At 33.8% G+C, this 24,590-nt stretch overlaps 4 protein-coding genes across 7 annotated transcripts; 1 reads left to right on the top strand and 3 right to left on the bottom strand.

Moving 5' to 3' along the window:
* Positions 1 to 1,987: 1,987 nt before the first annotated feature.
* Positions 1,988 to 6,585, top strand: LOC107862601 (manganese-dependent ADP-ribose/CDP-alcohol diphosphatase). 4 transcript variants are annotated; one of them, XM_016708228.2, is made up of 2 exons: positions 1,988 to 2,278; positions 5,060 to 6,585. In XM_016708228.2, the coding sequence occupies exon 2, from the start codon at positions 5,188 to 5,190 to the stop codon at positions 6,145 to 6,147; it is 960 nt and encodes a 319-aa protein (XP_016563714.1). In that variant the 5' UTR covers positions 1,988 to 2,278; positions 5,060 to 5,187; the 3' UTR covers positions 6,148 to 6,585. The 4 variants fall into 4 exon arrangements, with proteins under 4 accessions (XP_016563714.1, XP_016563718.1, XP_047265636.1 ...); XM_016708232.2 differs by having other exon boundaries at positions 2,009 to 2,278; positions 5,185 to 6,585; XM_047409680.1 differs by having other exon boundaries at positions 2,016 to 2,408.
* A 2,305-nt stretch (positions 6,586 to 8,890) lies between these two features.
* LOC107865993 (high-affinity nitrate transporter 3.1) lies at positions 8,891 to 11,102 on the bottom strand. Its single transcript, XM_016712177.2, has 2 exons — positions 10,875 to 11,102; positions 8,891 to 9,504 (listed from the first exon to the last, which is right to left on the bottom strand). The coding sequence occupies exons 1-2, from the start codon at positions 11,005 to 11,007 to the stop codon at positions 9,023 to 9,025; spliced, it is 615 nt and encodes a 204-aa protein (XP_016567663.2). The 5' UTR covers positions 11,008 to 11,102; the 3' UTR covers positions 8,891 to 9,022.
* A 6,155-nt stretch (positions 11,103 to 17,257) lies between these two features.
* On the bottom strand, positions 17,258 to 18,391 carry LOC124896875. The gene is made up of 4 exons (XM_047408739.1): positions 18,006 to 18,391; positions 17,638 to 17,831; positions 17,383 to 17,503; positions 17,258 to 17,288 (listed from the first exon to the last, which is right to left on the bottom strand). The coding sequence occupies exons 1-4, from the start codon at positions 18,389 to 18,391 to the stop codon at positions 17,258 to 17,260; spliced, it is 732 nt and encodes a 243-aa protein (XP_047264695.1).
* A 3,286-nt stretch (positions 18,392 to 21,677) lies between these two features.
* Positions 21,678 to 22,109, bottom strand: LOC107864884. The gene has a single exon (XM_016711291.2). The coding sequence runs from the start codon at positions 22,107 to 22,109 to the stop codon at positions 21,678 to 21,680; it is 432 nt and encodes a 143-aa protein (XP_016566777.2).
* Between the last annotated feature and the right edge of the window lie 2,481 nt (positions 22,110 to 24,590).

Raw genomic sequence — 24,590 nt, forward strand, 5'->3', positions numbered from 1 at the left:
GACAGTCCTATTTTCATAAACTTTTGAACGACGAGGGGGACAAAGATTTTGTGTTGGGGGACTTAAAGAAATCTGAGGAGTGTCGCGATTATGGTTATTGTAGGAGTATCAAGGTTAAGGAGGTCAAGAAAGCTATTTGCAGGATGCGGCGGGGTAGGGTGACGGGGCCAGATGGGATTCCAGTGAATTTTTAGAAGCACTTGCGGGGAAGGTTTAGAGTGGTTGACAAGGTTATTTAACGTCATTTTTAGGGCGGCGAAGATGCTTGAAGCATGGAGGTGAAGTACGATAATTCCATTATATATGAACAAGGGAGACATCCAAAGTTGCAACAACTATAGAGGTATTAAGTTGTTGAGTTCTACTATGAAGGTCTGGGAAAGGGTGGTAGAGTTGAGGCTGAGAAGGATCGTGATTACCTCTGAGAATCAGTTCGGTTGCATGCCAGGTCGCTCGACCACTGAGGCCATTCACCTTGTGAGGAGATTAGTGGAGCAATTTCGGGAGAGAAAAAAGGACTTGCATATGGTGTTTATTAATCTCGAGAAAACATATGACAGAGTTCCCAAGGAGATTCCGTGGAGGTGTTTGGGGGCTAGAGGGGTGCCTGTGGCATACACTAGGTCGATTCAGGACATGTATGATGGTGTGAAGACTCGTGTGGGGACGGTAAGTGGAGATTCGAAGCATTTTTCAGTTTTGATAGGGTTGCACAAGGGATCGACTCTTAGCCCAATTTTATTTGCCTTGGTGATGGGTGTTTTGACGAGACATATTCAAAGAGAGGTGTCTTAGTGTATGTTATTTGCAGATGGTGTGGTACTAATTGACGAGACTCAGGGAGGAGTTAATGATAAGTTGGAGATTTGGAGACAGGCGCTTGAGTATAAAGGATTTCGGTTAAGCCAAACCAAGACGGAGTACTTGGAGTGTAAGTTTAGTGATGTATCGCAGGAGGTTGGAGTGGTTGTGAAGCTGGACTCCCAGGCTATTCAGAAGAGGGAGAGTTTCAAGTATCTGAGATCTATGATTTAGGGCAATGGTGAAATTGATGAGGATGTCACGCATCATATTGAGGCAGGGTGGTTGAAACAGAGGCTCACTTCGGGAGTTTATGTGATAAGAAGGTGCCCCCGAAGCTTAAAGGTAAGTTCTACAGAGTGGCAGTCCGACAGACTATATCGTATGGAGTAGAGTGTTGGCCAGTTAATAATCTCCACATACAAAAGTTGAAGGTGGCGGAGGTGAGGATGTTGCGATGGATGTGTGGACATACCAAGAAAGATAGGGTGATGAATGAGATTATTAGGGAGAAGGCCGGAGTTGCTTTGGTGGAGGACAAGATGCGAGAAGTGAGGTTATGTTGGTTCAGACACGTGATGAGGAGGGGCTCTAATGCTCCAGTGCGGAGGTATGAGACACTGACTATGAATGATTTTAGGTGGAATAGAGGTAGACCGAAAAAATATTAGAGGGAGGTAATTAGGCATGATATGAAGCAGTTACAGCTTAAGGAGGACATGACCCTTGATAAGAAGGTGTAGAGGATGCGGACTAGAGTAGAGGGTTAAGGGATGGGAGTGCGCCGGTAACAGTAGGGGAGCGTTCTTTTGTGTCTAAAGTTTCTTGTTCGTGGTGTTGTGTGATGTCTATGATTTTGGTTAGATAGTCCTTAGAATTATCTTGTGGTTGTAGTATTATCTTGTGGCTGGCGCTGTTAGTTTATTATTGCATACCGTACTAATTTATATGCACTTATCTTTTGTGTTTGTTATACTGTTATTAATCCTAAGCCGAGGTCTATCGGAAAGAACTTCTCTACTTCATCTGAGGTAGTGGTATGATCTTGCATATACTCTACCCTTTTCAGATCCTACTCTATGGGAATACACTTGGTATATTGTTATTGTTGTTGATTAAAATAAATTTTAATTTAAATTAAAAGACACTTTCATATATTAAAGCGTCCCCGTGCATATATATATATATATATATATATATATGCCGGCCGCACATGTGAACCCGAATACCCGCGTCATCTAATTTTAGCGGAAGAAAGTAGAAAGTTGTCATACACCTGGCCTCCCTTAATCGTGCTTGCTTGTTTTCTTCTTTTTCGTCTCCAGATTTTTGGGGTTGCAAATTGCAATTGTAATCATAATCATATTTAACCAATCAAACCTACTGAATACTACCTTCCTCCTGGAGAGGTCTTTGTCTCTCTACCGACGTCCTCATATTCCTCCAGAAGCCTCTTAATCGACAAGATACAATTTGGGTACGTTAATATTTGCCTTTCATATTCCCTATTTCTCCTTTTTAAAAATAAAGAAAAAAATCGCAGTGTTTGGGTCAGCTTTCGTGCATCTAAGCTAATTCCGTGTGCCGCCTCTCACCACCAGCAACCGGTCTATTTCTCCTTGTTTCCTTTGCCTATGTTGATTATTCTTCATTTAAAACAAATAAATTATAATGCCTTCGGTTGAGTGTCTTGAAAGATTCAAACTTTATCAAATGTACATATGCGCTTTTGCGAATAATCAAATTTCAATAATTTTTTCTGCTTTTGATAGTGCTAATTCCATATATACAATATTAAAATTGTTCTTCTCTATGTTTTCAGACGAAAAATTGTGGATGCGTCAAAAAAAATTTATCATATACATATGTGATTATTAATTTCTTGTTCCTTTTTCTATGTTTTTTTATGATTGTTTTGCTGTAACTTTACTTTTTTATGTTGTAGCTGTAAAAGTTAGTAAGGTGCTCTATTTGCTTTTCCATTGAAGAAGGATCAAAACATTTTATGGAACTAGATTGTAGCTCATTGATATCAGACTAATTAATTGAGAATAGAAATAGTACTGAATATCATAGCAGAAGTTATTGAAATCCTTGAAATTATGTTAGGTCATAATTTTTTTTTCTTTTTTGATGAAGTAATCTGAAAGGGGATAAATTCTGTTGAGTCTTCTCAAGATCCAAATGAGGGGGCTCCAAAAACTCTTAACTTTTAAGTACCTGTAGAAAAACTTCAATATATTCTTCCTGCCGCTACTTGATATTGTACAACAGATATATCACTTGTAACTGTTGGGAGCATCTACTTGACAGAGCTTTTCTTAAAGCACTGATAACGCCTTTTGCCCTTTTTTGTTTCGATGAAATAAATTGCTTCAATGCTTGCATCAAGAAGATGCAAAGTTAGACAAGTGGTAGATCTTAGCTCCATTACAATACAACGTAGAATCTGTCCTGGGAGCTGACCAAAAAATCAAAAGTTTGTAGGTCTAAGCTAGAGTAAGTGAGCTGATGAAAGTCTAGGAGGGGAAAAACATTATTTACAGGCATACTGTACTCTGAATAAAGAGATACTTAAGGCATTTTGTTTTTAGGGCATTGTTAGAAGTTGAAATGACATTAAAACATCTGAGATCCCTTTCTTGCCAAAGGCACCAAAAAATGCTTGCTGGGATCATCTTCCCAACTTTCCTAATTGACTCTGTCAACTTCCATCTGCTCCATCCTTCCACTACCTCCCTGTGTTGGAAATATGTCCGACATAGTCCCAAAATTGAAAGAAACATATACTGGACAATACAAACTGGAAATTCCTTTTACAGAGATTATCTTGGGTAGACAAGTACCTTTGAGGGCTTTCCAAATTTTGCCTTTTTTCTTTGGTTCTTTCGATCTATTAAAGAATAAAGCCCGTGTCTTTTCCTTAAGAACCTTTTCCTGTCCTGTGCCTAATATGTGAAAAACCGTTGTTGGGCTCCTAAGATGCCTGTACAGTAGATGGAGCAGTAGTCATTTACTTGAAAAAGGCTAGGCAGCACATAGTCGTATTGGCTGTGCCTGTTTTTGAGGTTTGTTCATATCTATAATTGCTCTGAGCCGGTGTATCCTAGCCCCTTTCTGAACTTCTGCATAAATGCAAAATGGAGTTTGCATTTCAAGAAGGAGAAAGGATCATTGAACCATGAAAAGTTTTGGTACATTGCTTTTGACATCAAGCTGAAACTAGTTTACATGTGAAACTAGCTTTGAGGAAATTCATGCCCGTTATAACTGGGCTCTAACCTTCTGCACTGAGTATCTTGAGTTTTGTTTCTGTCTAGCTATGAACGGAGCATTACTTATGAAATTAAGTTGAAACATAAGTAGTCTTTCTTTTGTTTGTGATTAGATATATAGATGGGGGATTTTAGCGAACTGATGAAATCATGGAACATCTGTTGACTTATGTTGTTTGGCTGCATGAGTCAAGTCCTTCTCTGAAGGATGCAAATTTTTTGCCTAATAAATAAAAATAAATACAAAAACAACAATATAACTAGTGTAGTCCCACAAAATGGGGTTTGGAGAGGGTAGAGTGTACGCGGACCTTACCCCTGCCTCATAGTTAGAGAGGTTATTTCGGGTAGACCCTCGGCTCAAGAAAAACATTTCAAAGTAGTCCAGAAAAAGAAGTACAAGCAACAACAAATAGTAACAAAAACAATAGAAATATATTAATTAAATTTCTTAATCAAGTATGAACACACACATTAAAAACTCAAGCATATAATTCATAATTCTTTTTGACTGAAATGTTCATTCCATAATTTTGATTTGTTTGGAGGACTAAGATAGTCTTTGAGTGGCTGCTTCGACTGCCATGAGTTGCTGATTTGGTGTATAGATGACGACTGGAATGTGGAAGTTCAGTAGAAAATGATAAGCCAGGTAAAGATTTATAGAAGAACCTTGTCCACTGAGCTCAAAAGAGTGAAAAGTGTTTCAGGTTCAGGACAGGCTTCTTCATAATACCGCAGGAAAACAGTCTATATCAGGGATGCTAGTTTCTGTCTTTCTGGATCTAATGTGTACCGAGTAATGGAAGTTTCTACCAGCTGAAGTAGTGCTCCCCTTTAGTATTTATTAATTTCACATGCATGTTTGTTTTGTATTTGCATTCTGATTCAACTTAGGCATTGTGATAATGTTTTATTATGCTATTTGATAGTTTTGTTGTTTTAAATTCTGTTTGATATCTTTGTTGTTTTAAACTGTTCAGATGTATCTTCACTCCTCGGATTTAGTAATTCAGATCAACCACAGCTTTGATTACATCTCTTCTAGAGCGCGGTGTTATTCGAACTACTCAATTGACAATAATCTTGCAAATTAATTGGGTGGCAGGCAATGGGATATGCAAATGGTCTTCTATGTCCACAGGGGAAGCAGCCACTTCTCTCCTTTGGGGTCATATCAGATGTCCAGTATGCTGATATTCCCGACGGTCGCTCATTCCTTGGTGTGCCTAGGTATTACCGGCACAGTGTTAGTGTGCTACAAAGGGCAGTTCAGAAATGGAATCAAGAAAAGCCTAAGTTTGTTCTTAATTTTGGGGACATTGTTGATGGGTTTTGTCCGAAAGATCAGTCAATGATTGCTGTTAAGAAAATTGTTAATGAATTTGATAAGTTCAATGGCCCTGTCCATCACATGATTGGAAATCATTGCCTTTACAATCTTCCTCGAAAGGTCTTGCTTCCATTGTTGAGAATCCCTGGCAATGAAGGTCATGCATATTTTGATTTTTCTCCAATTCCAGAATACAGATTTGTAATTCTAGATGCTTATGATATCAGTGCCATTGGTTGGCCAGAAGATCACCCAAATACGCTGAAGGCCTTGAAAGTTCTTCAGGAGAGAAATCCAAACTCAGACAAAAACAGTCCAAATGGACTTGTGGGAGCTGAGAGAAGGTTTCTCAAATTCAATGGAGGTGTTGGGGAAGAACAATTGGAATGGCTGGATCATGTCCTTCAGGAAGCTACCAAGTTGAATCAAAATGTTATAGTGTGTTGCCATCTGCCTTTGGATCTTGGAGCTTCATCTCCTGCAGCGTTGTTGTGGAACTATGATGAAGTGATGGATGTGATACATCGCTATAGCTGTGTGAAGGTCTGTATGGGTGGACATGACCATAAAGGTGGACATTCAGTTGACTCCCATGGTGTACATCATCGGATCCTTGAAGCAGCTCTTGAGTGCCCTCCCGGTACTGATGCTTTTGGACACATTGATGCTTTTGATGATAGATTATTACTTTTTGGTACTGATAGAATGAAGAGCACTGAAATGGTTTTTCGTCACTAGATCATACTTGCAAGTTGCAACAAAAAAATCTACAGGGTGTAAAGTTTACCCACATACTGTGGTTACAAAAACGGGTGTCAACTATAAGATATGCTAAAAAGCACTGTTCTCATGAATGCAAGAGGGACTTGGTTCTTATGTTAGTTTTGTTGCTTAAACCCAGATATCATGGTTGTTCCGTGTATGAGGTACATGTTGGACACTAGTCTTGGCCTTTGGGCTCCAGAAAATTCCCGAGTGTCTTTTTGGTTTAGCCCGGATCTGTAGAGTTCCAGAAGTTGCTTCTGTCCTGTAATAAACATGGTTGTATCTGGACCTGAATTAGTGAATTCAACCACAGATACATTATGTAATCATGTGTCTCTACTATATTATTTGTTCTTTGTTTGCTTTCCTATAACTAGTTGCATTATAATTGCAGATGTACCTTAAATTGAAGTTGTCATTGTGTGACCTATAGTTTACATATTCGAGCTGTGGAATTAGTCATTGATGTTTGCGTCTAGGTAGACAAAGACCCTTGCGTGTGATCCTTCCATGGACCGCGTGTGAATGCCGGATGCGAGATGTTTCGTGAATCAAGCTGCTTTTTTTTTAAAAAAAAAAATGATGTTAATGCCTAGATATGTAAATGTAGGAGCAAAGACTCTGTTTGATCACATAGTTGCTTACTAGTTAATTATTTCTGCAGTTGACCTCCTTTTAATCACATGTACTCCACGTTTCATAGCTTCTTCTTGGGTCAACACAGATTACTACTTTTCTCGACATCATCAATAAGAATTACTTATATATGCGCTTCAACTTTACTGGGATTTTTTGTTTTCGTTTTTTTGTTTTTTGGCATAAATCAGGAATTAGGAGATGCAACATGAACTAATCTTTGGTGTGAAATCTATATTATTAATTAGATTAGAGTTATTCCTTCTGTTTTACAGCTTCACGTTGCAGATATATAGTGTAGAACTGACGCAATATTGCAGATATATGCTATAGAACTAACACAATATTTTGCTGGTTCGACAAATAATTGGGCACCTTCAAAGCTGGAAAAAACAAATAATTGGGCACCTTCAAAGATGGAAAAAACAGATCAGTCCCGCAAAAGAAAAGAAAAAATATATGCGTGATAAAAGTCCCATGACAATTGACAATATAATGTTTTGTCTCAACCTTTTTCCCTTGGTCCTTTCGTTTTCACAGGTAACTCAATAACTCCAATGTTTACTGTTTACTTTTCGTAAATGTTTTTTCCGTAAATGTTCATCGTAACACTTACGTTATACAGATATAAAGCGCTAGAATACCATATTTCTAAAATCATTTTCGCCTAAGACTTTTGCCCTTTCTCTTATTTGTTCTGTTGCAGATATATAGTGCAGAACTGACGTAATATTTTGCTGGCTCGACAAATAATTGGGCACCTTCAAAGATGTAAAAAACAGATCAGTTCGACAAAAGAAAAGAAAAAATATCTGCTACTGTGAGAAAAGTTTCTTCTGACATCCCATGATAATTGACAATATAATGTCTTTGTCTCAACCTTTTTTCCCTTGATCCTTCGGGCGCCGTTTGGTTTGAAAACAAGTTATAATAGGATAAGTTATATTAGAATTAGTTATGATGAAATTATTTTTTTTTGGGTATTTGGTTTGTTGTATTCAAGTAATATGTATAGTATAATTTTTAAGAATAAATTAAGTGATTACAAAAATACCCTCCATCTTATTTAACTCTTTTTTATATAATTTCTTTTCAATCTTTAAATATTTATTCTTAAAATAAAATTTTCATATTATTTAGCTTAATTTTTTGTGTGTGTGCGCATTTTTATGATTATATCATGTGTATTTTAAAAATAAAACTTTCATCTTATTTAGCTTTAATTTTTTTGTGTGTGCCTTTCCATGATTATACCGTATGTGTTTAAAAAAAATCTTATTTAGTTTGAAATAAAAATTTTCAACTTAAGTTTGTTAAAGTAAAAGAGGATTTATTATTTATTTCATTTCATTTCATTTAAACACATATCACTCATATAATATATTAAAATTCATTTTATATATACCATATCAATTTTCAAGTGATTAAATCACTATTAATTTAAAATATGTAATTCAACAATGGTGTTAAAATTTTTATGTGAGGCGGGTCAATGAAAATGAATAATTGAAGATAATGATGGAATAAGAATTTTGAATTTTAGATTTAAATTTTTGATAAATTATTATATATTATCAATAAGTTTTTAATGTAAATAAAAAATTTATGTCAAAATTATTAAGTATTTAAATTTTATTAAAATTCATAATTAAAATAATAGTATATATATATGTGTGTGTGTGAAATGAAATCATAGGTTTTGAAGGTATTTTAGTCTTTGTATAATTTTATACCAAAGAAAAATAGTCTTGGGATTGTTATCCTACCAATTGGGTGGATAATTTATTCCGGGACTAATTATTAGTCCCACGATAAGTTATCTCAAATATTTACAACTAAACGAGTGGTTCAAATTTTTATCTCAAAATTATTAATTTATCTCAAAATTATTAACTTTAGTACCGCAAACCAAACACCCCTTAGTTTTCATAGGTAAATAACTCCAATGTTAACTTTTCTAATATAATGTCTTCGTCTCAACCTTTTTTCCCTTGACCCTTTCATTTTCATAGGTAACTCAATAACTCCAATGTTGACTTTTCTAAGTGTTCGTATTTATGTTATATAGATATAACACGACTTTCCAATGTTAACTTTTCTAAGTGCTCATCATAGTACTTATGTTATAAAGATATAACATGAGTTTTCTAAATGTTCATCGTAGTACTTATATTATACAGATATAACATGCTAGAATATCATATTTCTAAGATCATCGTCTGAGACTTTTGCCCTTTCTCTTCTCAACCAAGTAGAATCCAATAAGAGATATGACGGAGAAAGCAGAGAAGCAGGCTGCGCACACATTTATGGCAACATGGCGGCCTGTGATTGCCGTGATTTGGAACAAGTTGGTTTTCTTGTGAGAATCAGTTGTTTGGCCAAAGGCAACAACTTCACCAACATAGTCATAAACATAAGCCCTAATAAAATAGGAAGCACTAGGAACATCTTTCTCTATAGTCCAAGTGAAATTGTTGTTTGAAGGTTTATATGGCTTGGTGACAACGTTAAATTGACAAGTTTTATCCTTGTTGAGATTGTCATTTGACTTCCTCCATCCTCTGTCCAATTGGCTCATTGGAGCATAACATAATTTCACTTTCACTATCTTGTAGTTTGAGTCTGTCCCTGTTGGGTAATTCTTGTTTAATGACCATGTTATTGTCACTTGCTCTTCACCAGCTTGCAGCACTGCACTCAAATCAAATACAGAGTTAGAGAGCAGACTGTATAATCAATATTAACACAAATGCAGAATCAGAGAGTAGACTGTAATATTAACACAAATACACAGACAGAGAGCAGACTGTAATATTAACACAAATATAGAGTCAAAGAGCAGACAGTAACATTAACACAAATACAGAGTCAGAGAGCAGACTGTATATATTTACAATAGAGACAGTTTGTAATACGCTTAATGCAGACGGTATATATTTACTTCAAAAATAGAGACAGCTTGCAGCACCAGTTAATACAAATTTCTAATAGACTCTCTACAGAAATTAAAATGTCCTTGATATGAAATTCAAATTAATGACTTAAAAACTACTTTTGAACCATTAGGTTATTATAACAACTTTCTTCGCTTATATATTCAGAATATTCAACAGTTTATATATAATTTTTTTTTTTTTATCTATTTGCACCATATAATTTTATGCAAATTGAACTCATTCTTTTAATTTTAACACCCATTAATTTAGATTTTCAAACTAGCGAAATAAATATGATATGCTCAACAAGACAGTTTCAATAAAATTAATGGTATAGAATTAAATTTAATACGTGACCTTAAATATATATACAAATAAAATATTATTAATAACCTAAATTATTTTTTGGTTCTTAGATACTATTACTTTTTTTTTTTGGATAGTATTGTTAGAAAACATTAAACAATTACTTTTACATAGTAATATTATTATTTATAAAAGAAAAGACTAATTTTAATTAATAAGATGTTAGTCATTTATTTACAATGCATTCCCTTGAATATTGTTGTAAAAACATTATTTATTAATACGAAGATTTGAGTTGTTTAAATCAAAGTTCTAAGATATTTTTAAAAATAGATTTCTTTCTTTTTTATTTAAATTTTGAACCCTTTATTTTTTACAATCTTTAATATTATTTTAAGTGAAATTAAAATCATAAAATTTATATTAAATTTTTTGAAGCCTCAAAATTTTAGAAGTTTCTAGCAAACATTTTATTAGTCTCACCCTTGAGCCACCCTGATGCTCGAATAAGAATTGAAAAAGATTGCTACTAAGGGGTACAAAATTAAATTTATTAATTATGGATCGATAATCAAGCCATAATTTTTTATTTTAACAAAGAGCTCCCATCTTTTTATTTGCTCTGTAAGTCAAACTCCCAACATTAAAATAAAAAATGAAAGACACCATCTTAGTAAGCCCTTTTTATCACCTTTATTTTTGGTGAGCAACTTTAGACAAAAACTTTCAAGGAATATATCTAATTAATTATCATTAGAATACTTTTTTTCTTATTGCTTTTTTAATAATCAGATACATCATTAAGAGTAAAAGGCATACCTTGTCCTTGTGAAGTTGAAGAATTAAGTATGAGAGTTTGGTGAAGGGAGGAGAAAAGGGCACCATAAGCAGTGATTTCAAAGCAAGAAAAAACAATTGTTGTTACAACAAAGATGTCAGAAATGGTTGCCATGATTGTGTTTTTGCTTTTTTTTGTTTTTTTGTTTTTGCACTTCCAAAGTACGAGGAAGAGAGAGATTGAGTGGGGGTGGAAATTAAAGAAAAGAAATAGTGTACCACCAATTTATGTTTTATCAAAATATGTGATGATAATATGGACAAAGAGTTAAACTTTTCTTAAAATGGAAATTGACTAAACAAAAATGAACTACCGTTTAATATACATTATACACCACCCAATGACCAATTCTAGTCCAATTAAATTTTCTGAAGAAATGTGTTTTCAAAAGTTTTTTTTTTTAAAAGGAGAAAAAAGAGTTTTACCTCATAAGAAATGGAAGATATTTTAGTCGAACATAAATTGGTGTTTTTAATATATATTTTGGCAAAAAATACTTTTGATAAAAAAAGATTTAAAAATAAATAAATTCGGAAATTTTGGTCGACCAAGCTATACATTTTGAAATTTTGATCGAATATATATTATCAAACGATATACTCCCTCCGGTCAGTTTTACTTGTCACAACCTGATTTGGCACATTCATTAAAAAAGTAATAATAACATGGTTACTTTATCATATACCAATGGCGGATCCACCTTGTAATTAAGGGGTTCATTCGAACCCCATTCGACGGAAAATTATACTATTTTTACACGATCAAAAATATTTTTATGTATATGTAGATGTTGAAACCCCTTCGACTAGTTCGTATGTTTATTTCTGAATTCCTTCAATGAAAATCCTGACTCCGCCACTGATAGTACCTTTATTAAATGTTGTTTACATTATATGGTGAAATTAATTTGAAGAAAAAAATAATTAATACTAAGGGTAAAAGAGGAAAAAAATTTAGCTTTCCTTAATATATCAAAAACAACATATAAAAGTAAATATACAATTAGAAGATTTGTGACAAGTAAAAATAAATCGTGGGAGTATTATTTGGTGGTGTCCGTTTGTTACGTATCTAATACAATAGCACTATGCGTGAAGAGGGGATGGAGTTCTTGGTCTTAATATGATGAATTAGTGGTGTCTAATAATTAAAAATTATTGTTTGAATCTCTGTTATATTATTGTAAATATTGATTAAATTAAGGCCACAGGTGGGCAGCCTCAACTTTGAGGAATTTTGGAAAAGCTGGAATCACTTAGTATCATGATTATTGGAGGAAGATTCAAGGAACTTTCGACTAATATTCAGTCAACAAAGTTTTTTGATACCCATACAATAGCTAGTTTTGGTTTCTAAATAATTGATGTTTGTAATTTGAGTACACTCTTTTATAATTACTAGAATAAAATCACGTGCAATATTTTTAAAATAAATTTATATAAAAAATATATATCTCAAATTAATTATTATAAATCATTTACATATTCGTAAATTGATAATATTTAATAAAATAAAAGTAAAATAGATATTTATGACATGTATGCTTTGACTTCTTCAACTGTTCTTGTATTATATAAAATATTTGGCACATATATTATTTGAAATTTATTATTATAAATTACAATAGTTAATAATTTTAAATATCTAAAAACATATTAAAAATATGATTGATTATCTAAATTCTATTTGTAATACATAAATTGAGAGAAAAAATAATATATATTGATCTTGTGGTAGCACGGTCCCTTGATATCTAATAAATTAATAAGTAGAGTGTAAGTTTTTACTTATTAAATTTCAGGCATTATTATATATATAAACATTCATAGATAGCTTGTTTGCTGTTTCAAAATGGATTTTATGTTGTTTCTCTACTGTAAAATAGTGAGCTATATTGGAGTTGTTGTGTCGATCGATGAAGGGAATAAGCAATTTTGGATTTAGGATCTTCAATTTTTCAATGAGAATTAATATTTATTCTCCCAGGCGTTGTCTCTCTTGATTGTCCAGATTCAAGGTGAGCTCTCTTTTTCCTCAACCTCAATTTATTCCGATTAATTGCGATTAAGCTGTTGATTTATTGTTTTCTAGGTGTTTGTATCTCTTTTGTAAGTTTGCATTGGTGTGTATTGTTTAATTAAGCATTTTGCTTTGGGGATTTTGGCTCGATTTTGAGGATTTCAAAGTGGGTTCTTCAGTGATTCTAGATAATAAGTTAATTACTGTAGCTTTCACATATAATATGTGCCAGGTATGCTTAATCTTGTCAATATTGAATGTTTTGATGTTTGCATGTCATTTGAGAAAGTTTTCGATAGACCTCCCACTCAAAATATTTTCAGCCAACTTGGTGGAGTACTCTTGTATGGGATGGTGGCTGGTTGTTGTTTGTCTTGAGTAGGAGAGGGGGGAGGGGTCAATTTTATCAATATAATACAGATTAGTCATGTAGTGATTTTAGTGTGCTTTAGAGATAATCAAAGGTTAACTTATTGAAGTTTTGGCCAACTACATCATATTTTAGGCAGGGGAGGAGGAAGGATACTCGACTTTAATAAAGTTGTTATCATGTGATCATAAGTTCACAAATTTAAGTCATGAAAACAAATTCTTGCGGAAATACAGAATAAGATTGCGTACAATAGACCTTTATGGGTGCATCGAGTTGTGTTCTCTGTTTACCAAACCAAAATATCTACACATAGCTAATAAATATTTCTATTTTGTTAGGCCTACAGTATCCCATAGAATGATATAAACATTATCTAGCAGTAGCTCTGATGATGGGCTTTTTAAGATTAGCAGTACTTGTAAAGCTATTTACATTAGTGTACTATTCATATTTATTGGAAATAATCATACAAGTCTAGAACTTCCACCTATATGTGCATATATGTGCATCTGCTACTTTTCAACTCTTTTTCGATGTGGAATCATTTTGCATTTACAAACAAATCTTTTTGTGTGCTTGTCTACGTTAGACTTTGTCATCATAATCAATTTTAATTTGAAGGTTGAAATTGCCGCAATGAAAAATAACTTGAGTTGTAGGTTTATTGTGAACACTTTTGGCTAAATGATGCTTTGTCTTTTTGATTAATCCCTTTGCGTTGGCTGACAATTCATCTAATATGTCCACTTAATTATTCAAGTTTAATAATTTTGTATGGACATTATGTTAACTGTACAAATGTTAATATATAGCATTAGTTGTAAGGGATTAATTAATGAATTCAAAGTAATTGTAGACGGCTTAACAGAGAGAATTCTCTCATTCCGTGTAATTCGACAAAAGTATGAGACCCTCGCACAATCCTATTCCATCCAACTCCGAGTTATCCCTTGCACTTCATTTGATTTTTTCACCACCGTAAAAAATAATGTTGATTTATAATTTTGTTTTGTTTGTTAGTTTACATTATTACATACTCCTCTATTCATATTTATTTATCTACTTTGGACATTACACGTCTTTAATAAACAATGATTGATATAAGTATTTTATTATAATGTTCACCAAATTTTTTTTACCGGTCAAAGCATGCACATCACAGAGGTATTTTTGATAATGCTAGTGATAATTTATAGAAAGAAATATAATCTCAAGTCTTTTAGGAACTGACGGCGTTTTCCATATATTGATTAGGACTTTGACTTCAAGGAAAAGGAAAAAGTTCTAAAGTACTATCCACAAGGGCATCACGGAGTTGACAAGGAGTTCGAGCTACTGCAAGTCACAACAATAGACTGATACTTAAAGTACCATGTATAGGAGTTCAAGAGGACCATTAATGAGAAGATGCCAGCCTTCTCACTTGTAGCCAAAAGACACATCGACATAAGCACAACTTTCCTGGATTTCCACGGAGTGGTATGATAGGCTATCAAATACTACTTAAATTAGAAAAAATAAAATTTCACATCTGTGTGAAATTACCTCATTTTTCGGTTACTAATTAACTTACTCGAATGCCTCAGGCACTTAAAAGCTTCAACAAGTCAGCAAGGGATATCATTCAATGCCTCCAGGCAATTGATGGCAATAATTAGCCCGAGGTAGTTCTTTCTCTATCACTTAGCTGAAGCAATGCATAATATTCATTCATATGTTAATAATAAGAGCTTTTAAGTCCTCATGTCTAATTGAATCATGGTCTTTGATTTTTAGAGCTTGTGTTGAATGTACATCATCAATGCTGGTTCTGGATTCAGTCTCTTGTGGTACTCCGTCAAGTCATTCCTTGACCGAAAGACCACTCAAAAGATCCATGTAAGCTCATAGTCAGCCTCAAAGTATGAGTGCTATTTTTGTCGTGTAGATGTAGTATATATAACATGTCTCCTCCTTTTTTCTAGGTTCTAGGCAATAAATATCAGAGCAAGTTGCTTGAAATAATTGATGCCAGGTAACTCTACTTGCACTTAAGGTGAACTTACTCATGCAGATTCGATTATCTGAATAGGGCGTAATTTTGGTTTGATTGTACCAAAGAATTATCAGAGTTCTTAGGTGGAACATGTACTGAAAAAAGAGGATGCATGCTTTCTGATAAAGGTCCATGGAATGATCCAGAAATAATGAGGGTGACTTTCAACTTTGAAAAAGTTTCAGATTGATTCTGTCAATGATTTTGGCCTATTTCAAAATGTCGTAGATTTAGATATTTTACTCTTTTTTCTACTTGACATCTATTCATCATTTGGCCTAGGGTTTCCTTTAGGAAGATGAATCCTTTTTGTGTCCCATTTGCAATTACAAACATGGGTTCTGCCATGCTTGCCATAGAGCTGGTTAGCTAAAGCTTTAAGTTTTCAGTTGCTAGCTGTTATGTATGATTAAATAAAGCTAGCTTTGTGTGCCTGCTTACAAATTCAATTGCAGGGATGGATGGGTCCAAATTATTCAATTTCAACTACATGTGCGACAAGCAACTTCTGCATATTGAATGCTGCCAACCACATCATTAGAGGTGAAGCTGTAAGTTTCAAGCCTTTAAGTCACAGAAAGCTCTAAGAAGCAGAGTTTTTAGTATTGTCTACCCTTCTCCACAGAGTTCCTTATGCATAGACATGATTCTAAGAATTAACATTCTTAGTTATCTTGGTTCTCTCTTTTTACACTGACACTGTAGGACATGATGCTATGCAGTGGATCAGATGCAGCAATTATACCAATTGGTATGCATCTGTTCTATCTTACTCGAAGTTAGTCATCAAGCTGAGGTTGTTAATTGCCTTGTAAAATCGTTGTTTTGTATAGCTTTATATTTTTTTTGCAGTATTGGGAGGATTTGTTGCATGCAGAGCACTTTCACAACGAAACACTGACCCTGCAAGAGACTCTTGGCCTTGGGATAGTGTAATGCTTGGAACTATGGTCTCAGTCAGTCTCTTCGCCAAACATAGTTTATTGCAAGATCTTCGAGACAGACTTTTGCAAAGGTATGTGATACTATTTTCTTAAGCATTCAGTTGCCTTTTGTTTTCTGAGTCTTTCCATTGCCTACTTTATTTTCCCTTCATCTTCTAAAGAGATTAAATCTATTTTTGTTAAAATATATCACATTCCTGGATGTTATCATCTAGGGATTGTTGGTAGTTGGTATAGTTCATTTCTGGGCATCAACATGATTTTAGTTTTGTGTGTCTTAGTTATTTAATCTACTATTTTCTTCCATTGTTATTTATTTTAATCCTATTAAATGTACAGCGAGGTAACTGTAATCTTGAGCAGCGAGCATAAGTTACATGTGCTACTCCTTGAAAACTCATGTGACTTGTCAGGTTAGCTTTACTGTGATACGAACATTTTATAAGATGTAATATTTTTCTTTCTTTCGATTACTACTGTATATACAATGAACTGATGCAGGATGCTTACAAGCACTATTCTTTATTAGCTTTTAGCAGGTTCAAGCTTAAAATTAGTTGGTTAGAGAACTATTATTGATATTGGTGTTTGCTAATTCACGTATTCTAGTTGTCCTTGTAATCTTCTATATGATTCATCCTTATACTGATATAGTTGAACATGAATAGAGAGGTGTCTTCGTAGATTCATTGATGATGTGAAGAAAAAGATAATATATGTATTTATCCTATGAGTAATTTTAGATTAGAGCAGTAGAATGATAACTTTATGCAGTGGTACTACAAACATTTAGTCACTGAATGATAGTTTTATATTACACTAAGGCCCGATCTGTGAAATCATTGATAGCATAACAAATATTGATGTCTTTGAAATCTTTGATACATTCAGAGAACGTCTTTGCCTATCTAGGCAGATGGTTGTCCTGTCACATGACTCTAAAATTCCAGTAATTATTAGTTGAGACTATCCATATTACTTTGCCACAATAGCTCAATCTAATGTAATTGTGTATCTCCTGAACCTGCGAATATGAATATTTGAGGTGAGTCAGTAATAATATATTAGGAGATGTAAAAATATTTTTTTATTAGGTAATTTGATGTGTTGTATCTTACCTAATATCTATTTGTAGACGATGTTTTTGGTGTATGTTCCTTTTTTTCGCTGTGGCTGCTCTGTCATGACCAAAAATTTTATCGTTGACATTGATATTCCTCTTAAGAGTGCAACGTATAGCTGTCCATATGAAAAAATGTGTTGTGGCAAGTACAATCCAACAGTTGGTATTGTCTGTCTCTGTGCTTTGTTTATCATCATTAAAAAGCATAGTCTCACTGAAAATTATTTTCTAATGAACTTGAACGAGTAACCTTCATTTTCGGGAGGTGATAGCTGGATTCGTGGGATAAACACATGCTTAAAAGCATTTTCCCCAATCATTATTTCTGCATGTATGACGTTTTTGTCAAAGCCTCTACATATTATTCTTGTGTCATTACATAAGCCATTGGAAGCATCCAAATTTCTTAATAACATGATAGGGGCATTTTTTTTCAAAACCAATCTGCAAATCAATAAAATGTAATAAGAATGATAATGTGAAGAATTTTAATAATAAGTTCCAACCAAAAATTCTAAAATAGATTTAGTTTTGGTAGATTAATCCAAAATCTGGAAAATACGTAATTGTTGTTATTAAATGGAAAATTTGATTATTCGTAAATATGTAATAGCATACCTGTGTGGAGGCAGACCATTTGGTGTGAGAGTATTTAAGTAGTCTTCCTGATAATAATTGTTAGTATCATCTTCTGCAGAGTCGAAACTCAGAAATGTTCTGCTTTCACCTGGAAATTTGAAAATTAACTTTTCATTTAGTTGATCAACGTATTTATTTCTTCTTGCTAGGATAGCCCGTTCTATCATGTATTTTGCACCACTTGCATTTTTATCCATCGACGGAAATATTTCTTTTACTAATGTATCTTCACCAGGACTGCTGCTCGTATTTTGAATAACCAGTTGTTTTGGAAGAAGTACCAAATCATCTCTTATTGTAGGCTTCTCCCCATTACCTATACGCAATAAGAATTCACTGAAAGATTGATCTGTTCTTGCTCTCATATTTCTTGTTAACTTAATCCTTTCCATGCGATGCCATAAGTATGATTTTACCAAACTTGCATTTACTTTTTTCAGCTCTTGTAGATTTTGGAATTACTAGAAGTACTTGACGAAAATCACCTCCGAAACCATTATTTTTCCACCAAAAGGTTCATTAATGTCCAGTATATCCCTGAAGCTCCTATCAGCTGTTTTAATTGTCCGACGGCTAGCCAGTGGCGCTTCATCCCAAATAATTAGCTTCGCTTTTTTAATCAATTTAACTCCAACGTTTTGCTTTGACATACGCGTGACAGTTGCATCAGTTGTCTGAAGCGGAATCTCAAATCTAGAATGAGCCGTACAGCCTCCCAATAAAAGAGCTGCTGCTACACCACTTGTTACCGTTGCTAACGCTATCATGCCTCTTGATCTGATATTTGCAAGTAATGCACGATACAAGAATGTTTTTCCAGTCCCTCCAGGTTCATCGACAAAGAATAATCCTGATTGTCCAGAATCAATCCTTTTCAATATGATCTTGAACGCTTGTTCTTGTTCAGGATTTAGCTTTATATGTGCATCCAAGTCTTCTAGAGACACTATTATAGATTTCTCTTTCCGTATTTCTCTGCATTCTGATATAATTCCATCATCCAACCTCTACTCAAGTTTAGGAATGTCATAATTTTCAATTCTCTTACCCATGCTCTCTAAGAAATGATTTATACTTTTCAATGTACATTGAAGTTGAGCAGTAGGAGAATTTTCATGTATTCTCTTAAAATCTTCCGACATGTCATCATAATATGTATCCCAGAGCATTCTAACATCCGTTGGATTACAATGAACCAAAATTGTTGCAAATAAATTTCTCAAAGCCGATGGCATTTTGAAGACTACGGCCTCACGTAAGCATTCGGAAATGCTATTATCTGATTCTAGTAAACCTCTTTCTTTTGCAGCTTCCTTGAAAGTTCACATCTCCTTCCATTAACAGATAACAAGTTTTCAAATGATGTTGGTCCTGGTACGTGATTCAATAATAATCTCAAATAGTACCTTTCGCCTTCTGCTGGGTTAGCTGCGACATTAAAGTAAAAAGACATAAGTAAATCGAATTTAAACATAAAAAATATTTAAAGTGGTTCTATTGGAGGACTTACCAACAACAATTCAACCAATAACAGATCTTGATTTTCTGGGTATCCATATCTTACCCTGAGCGTTCCAAACATAGTACTCTGGAAATTCCCTATAAAGATATTTTCGCGCTTCACTATCTGCCGAACATCTTTGAAAATATTCTGTGAGCATGGTTTGTGAGGCGTATTCCCGTGCAACAATATTTTTTAAATTTTGATTTCTCCAATAGCACACTACAATGTGAAAAAACTATAATAGGAATAATTCAATAAGCTATGTTTAAAATACTATTAACTAAGTTATGATCTTTTCATATTGATATTGAAATGATATATTAATTCATAGAGGTTTTGAAAGTCGGAATTCATACTCCAGCAACCACATAAGATATCAGTATGTGAGGTTAATTTTTTCAATAATTAAAATTTTAATGGAAAAATTTTTCCGAATCAGTTATACGAATAAAAAGCAACAATATTCAAGACACACAAACTAATACAAGTACCACAAATTTCTCCATCAACATTAATATCTTTTCTTCCTCTTTCTCTGTCCTGTAGTCATCTAAGATCTTACAAGTGCAATAAACCTTCTAGAGAAGGGAACAGATTTCGCAATAATATCCACTTGGTTTCTTTTAATTTCGTAGATGCTCAATTTCCTTCCAAAGCAAGTGATGGAACAGAGGAGCTTTTGGCTAGAGAAATAAAATATTGTATCCAGTTATCAACTATGAGAAAAGACCCAAGATTAGGGGTGATATTGAAAGAAGTAAGCATGTAGTTTTCATTAGGAGCAGTAGAAAAGTTGGGATTCATTCAACAAAGTGTGAGGTGGTTATAAAAGGAGTTTCTAGCTGGATTTCTTCATGTGGAAGCATACGATCCAAGTTATTCATTTGTGTTATATATTATAGTATCTCCAGACTCCCAAGTGTGTCTGGGTTTAACAGAGGTTTTATGTATTTTATATCTTCATTGATTTTGGCTGAAGACTACTTTCCTCCTTATCCTCTTCACAAATCACAATTGTGGGTTAGCTATCTTGTGTTTTTGTTGTAATTAAGAGCTGTGATACTCCCAAATATGTAGCGTGAAACCGTTCCAACCAACGGGCTTGGCTCTTGGTGTTTTAGTTACATGTCAAAAGTCAGAAGTGTTTTGCTAATTGCTTGAACATATTAGGGGCAGCATATGGTATAATTAGTTTTACTAAAATATTTCATGAATTAGAATATTGCTTGATTCTCCTCTAGCATCTTCAAAAGAGCAACAATAAAATATTCAAGACACACATAAACTAATACAAGTACCACAATTATGAAGAAAATAAACTGATACATTTCATTATGGCCAATTTTCAGGTGAAAGATCAGAAGTTTTTTTGGAGAAAAGCACTTTTGGCACCCCTGAGTTTTAGGGATAGCTGATACATATATTTTTTATTATTTCATCATAAGTTAAATTAGAGTAATTGTTGGATATATATATATAGCTTGCCTAATTGTTTATTTGGGAGATGAAGTTGAAGGTTAATGACCGGAGGCTGCATTTCACTGAGATTGAATTCATAAATTCTCTATAGTGCTTCGGGTGAAGTCACCCACCGTGCATCTTGAAAGTTGCAAATTTCATCGATGAGTTTTTCTCCATCATCCATCTCGAGATAAACAGCACATCTATCATGACCTTTATATATGGACTTGTAGAGATACTTTATCGCTTTTACTCCCAAACAAGACTCGAAGTTGATGTGGCAATTATATCTTGTCAGCATATAAGGATTATATGAAACGACCCACTGATTGTTCATTGTCAAGCCTCGGACCTTTTCTCTTTTTCCATCATTTCGCCTCTTCTAAATAGGATATCCATCCTTTCCTTGTATTAATTTATTACTAAATGGCCGAGGATAGTGATTCTTGCATTGTCCATCTTTCATACATGAATTTGCTAGACTATTCTTTCCACATGGACCATGCATCATATGCTTGACAACCAAATCATACAAGATTGGAAATTCTTCTTTATCAGGAAGTTCAGCGGCAATAAACTTGTCATAATCGTCGGGCGATGTCATTTTGTATCCTTGTTCAAGTATTAATAAAAGGTGTATGTGTGGTAGTCCTCTTTTTTTAAATTCAACCACAATAACATGTGCTTCAACAGGACCAGATATCCTTTTTCTTGAATATCTGATCTTTTAAATCTTGTAGCTTTGCTCTAAAGACTCTAGTCACCAAGTCAGGTCTGTCTTGAGAAAGTTGTCCTTGTAACAAATTTTCTTTGATCTCTACCCAATTAGAATTACATGTCATTGTGATAAATAGATCTGATTTTCCAAAACGTTGAACCAAAGACATTGCATCCATACATCTACGACGCATGTCCCTAGGACCTCTGATGAATGATGCAGGAAGTATTACTCTCTGACCTACTTTAGCTCCTCTAATTTCTCCTGCTAGGATGTTGTCATATATATCTTGCAATATTTCCCTTCTAAGATTTGATTGCTCCTGTATAAAATATTCAAGTCGTGTTGTTTCCAGCTTGATGTACATGTCAACTAAAATTGTTGGAACAATCGCCCGCATAATAGAATTATTGTGTCTTGTCCATCACGTATTTGCAGCTTGTAGTAGTAGTACTCTCTACATGAGACACATTGTTTACCTCCTCGTCGTACACCTACAAAAAAATATAAAAAAGACCTATAACAGAATTTTAATTACCAATTTGTAATAATCGATGCTTTTTGTATCAAAACTATACCTTGTTGTTCATTGTCAAACACCTCATTATCGGATGTAAATGTCGAAATATTTTGATTGAGGACTGTAAATTTGGTCTCATGTGAACCTTTTTTGGTCCTATGTTGTTTTTTAATTCCTTGGTGCCAACCTGATTCACCATTTGGGAAAAGTAGAGGATACTGGAGTGGGTCATAACAACCGTAATAATGTTTAACTCTATGGATATTGCCTGAGTGCTCATGAACAATGATCTCTCTATCAAATGGTACATTGGAGTTGTTTTCGTCTATCCAAATAGCTGCAACTTGATCTACTAATGGTTTGTTGTTGACACGTTGATCTAGTTTAGCATTTGAAGCAATTTGAATTTTTAAATTTTGAAAGCTTTAATAATGCTTTAGCTGGCGAAAGAATTGTGCGTAAGGACTGTCATCCATTATCTGTCTAATTATTGCCACAACCTCTTTGGACAAATTGGCTTCTTTGAGTTTTGAAATCCTATTACATACCTCATTATCTGTGTTGAAAAAGTACATCTGAAAATAACATGGAGTACCATCATGTGGGATTAAAGAAGGCAGATCATGATATATTTGACCCTGTATTCTAAAGGTTTAAACTCCTTGTCGTGAGGATGCCAGATCATTGTCGAGTTGAACACCAAAATATGTAAATGCAAATATGCTATTATATTCTCTAATGTGTTTGCGAAATTCTTGTGCTATTTCTGATTGTGAGAAAAATAAGTCGTAGAGTTGAGCTGAAACTACAACTTTTGCAAGCTTGATTGAGCCACCGTCACAGCAAAAAGTTGGCGTTTCATGTTCAAACCTCATAGCCCGACAATGTATGCATCTAGGAACATTATTCAACATGTGAGCAGGTGATATTGATGGTAATAGGCAATTTCACCTAAATTAATGGAGTCAAATGTTAGAAAACTTAATGAATAATAAATATAGCAAAAATAGAATGGATGTATCTGTAATTAATAAGTTAATACTACATTACCTTTAATATCGTATCGTTCGGATAGAGCTTTCAAGAACCAATTTATTCTGTGTTTTCTTATTGGTCCTTTTTCTTCATTATCAACATCTTCTATGGATTGAACCCTTTTGTTAGCTGCAAAAATAGAAATAAACAGTACATGTGTTAATTGTTAGACTAAAAGTGTGGGAAACGATAAAGATACACTCATGATGATATTTAGAGTTTCAAGAATTATTATTTAAGTAAGCACATTATTGTCATGTCTATTTTGTATATCCAGTGGTGACCTTTTGATAATTTAATTAAAGTTCAAGGCCTATGTCAAGAGGATATTGGTTAATTTATGCATCTATACGTTTCTAATGCTTTTCCCTATACTTTTAGTGTCTATTCATGCTTTTTCGTCTTTTTGTTTTTTCCTTGTGATGGAGCCTCCAACACTTGTATAATTTTAGAATAAATAGAAAGGAAAGGCGGTAGAGAGAGTGAGAGACTTGTCTGGAAAAAATTAAACAGAACTTTTGAAGATTCTGTGACATTTTAATGTATGTGTTTGTGTTTACATTGAGGAAGTTGTTTGCAAGAAAAATTCAAAATTATATTTAAATCTAGGTTGACGATTTTCTGTTGGCGTTGTTCTTACTTTAGGATTGCAAGTAAGTCATTTATGAGTGGACTGGAAATGTTGGACTTGCCAAGGGACATGAATTGTCAGTTACTATAACAAAAAGGGGAAAGAGACCATCTGTAAATGCGTACCTTGCGCTAAAATCGGTATAAGAATCATACTTTTTTTCCTATCTGAATATTCTTGTATGGACATTTGCATAACATAGTTTCTATACTGGTTTTCTTGGAGCGCACAGAAAGCATTTGTAGGTGGTTTGTTTTTTTTCCCCTCATTGACAATCTATTATAGGATTAGCACTTCCTTGCTAGCATATATTTAATTGGTAAAGGTTTTCAAATGTGTGGTCAGTAAATAGACAATTGACCTATTGTTGCTATGGAAACTTTCTTAAGCTATATGGATTTTATCTGCGTTCCTAGATTGCTACCTCTTAGGAAAAGATCATGATGAACCTGCTTGAAGTAGCTTGAAAGTGAGAAAGAAAGATGATTAGTTCTGTCTAGAAGTAGGAGCTGTTGAAATTGGGGGATTAACAGAGAGAAAAAAGATAAGTTCGAAGTTCTACAAGTAGCAGGAATGTATGGATGATTTATTTCTTTGATAAAGCTATCCATAAAGATAAGTTCGAAGTTCTATTTCTTTTCCTGATTAATTATCATTTCTCTTGTATAGCTCGTATAAGAACAAAGTCAAAATTT

This window comes from Capsicum annuum, chromosome 3, assembly GCF_002878395.1.
Source record: "Capsicum annuum cultivar UCD-10X-F1 chromosome 3, UCD10Xv1.1, whole genome shotgun sequence".
NCBI lineage: Eukaryota > Viridiplantae > Streptophyta > Magnoliopsida > Solanales > Solanaceae > Capsicum > Capsicum annuum.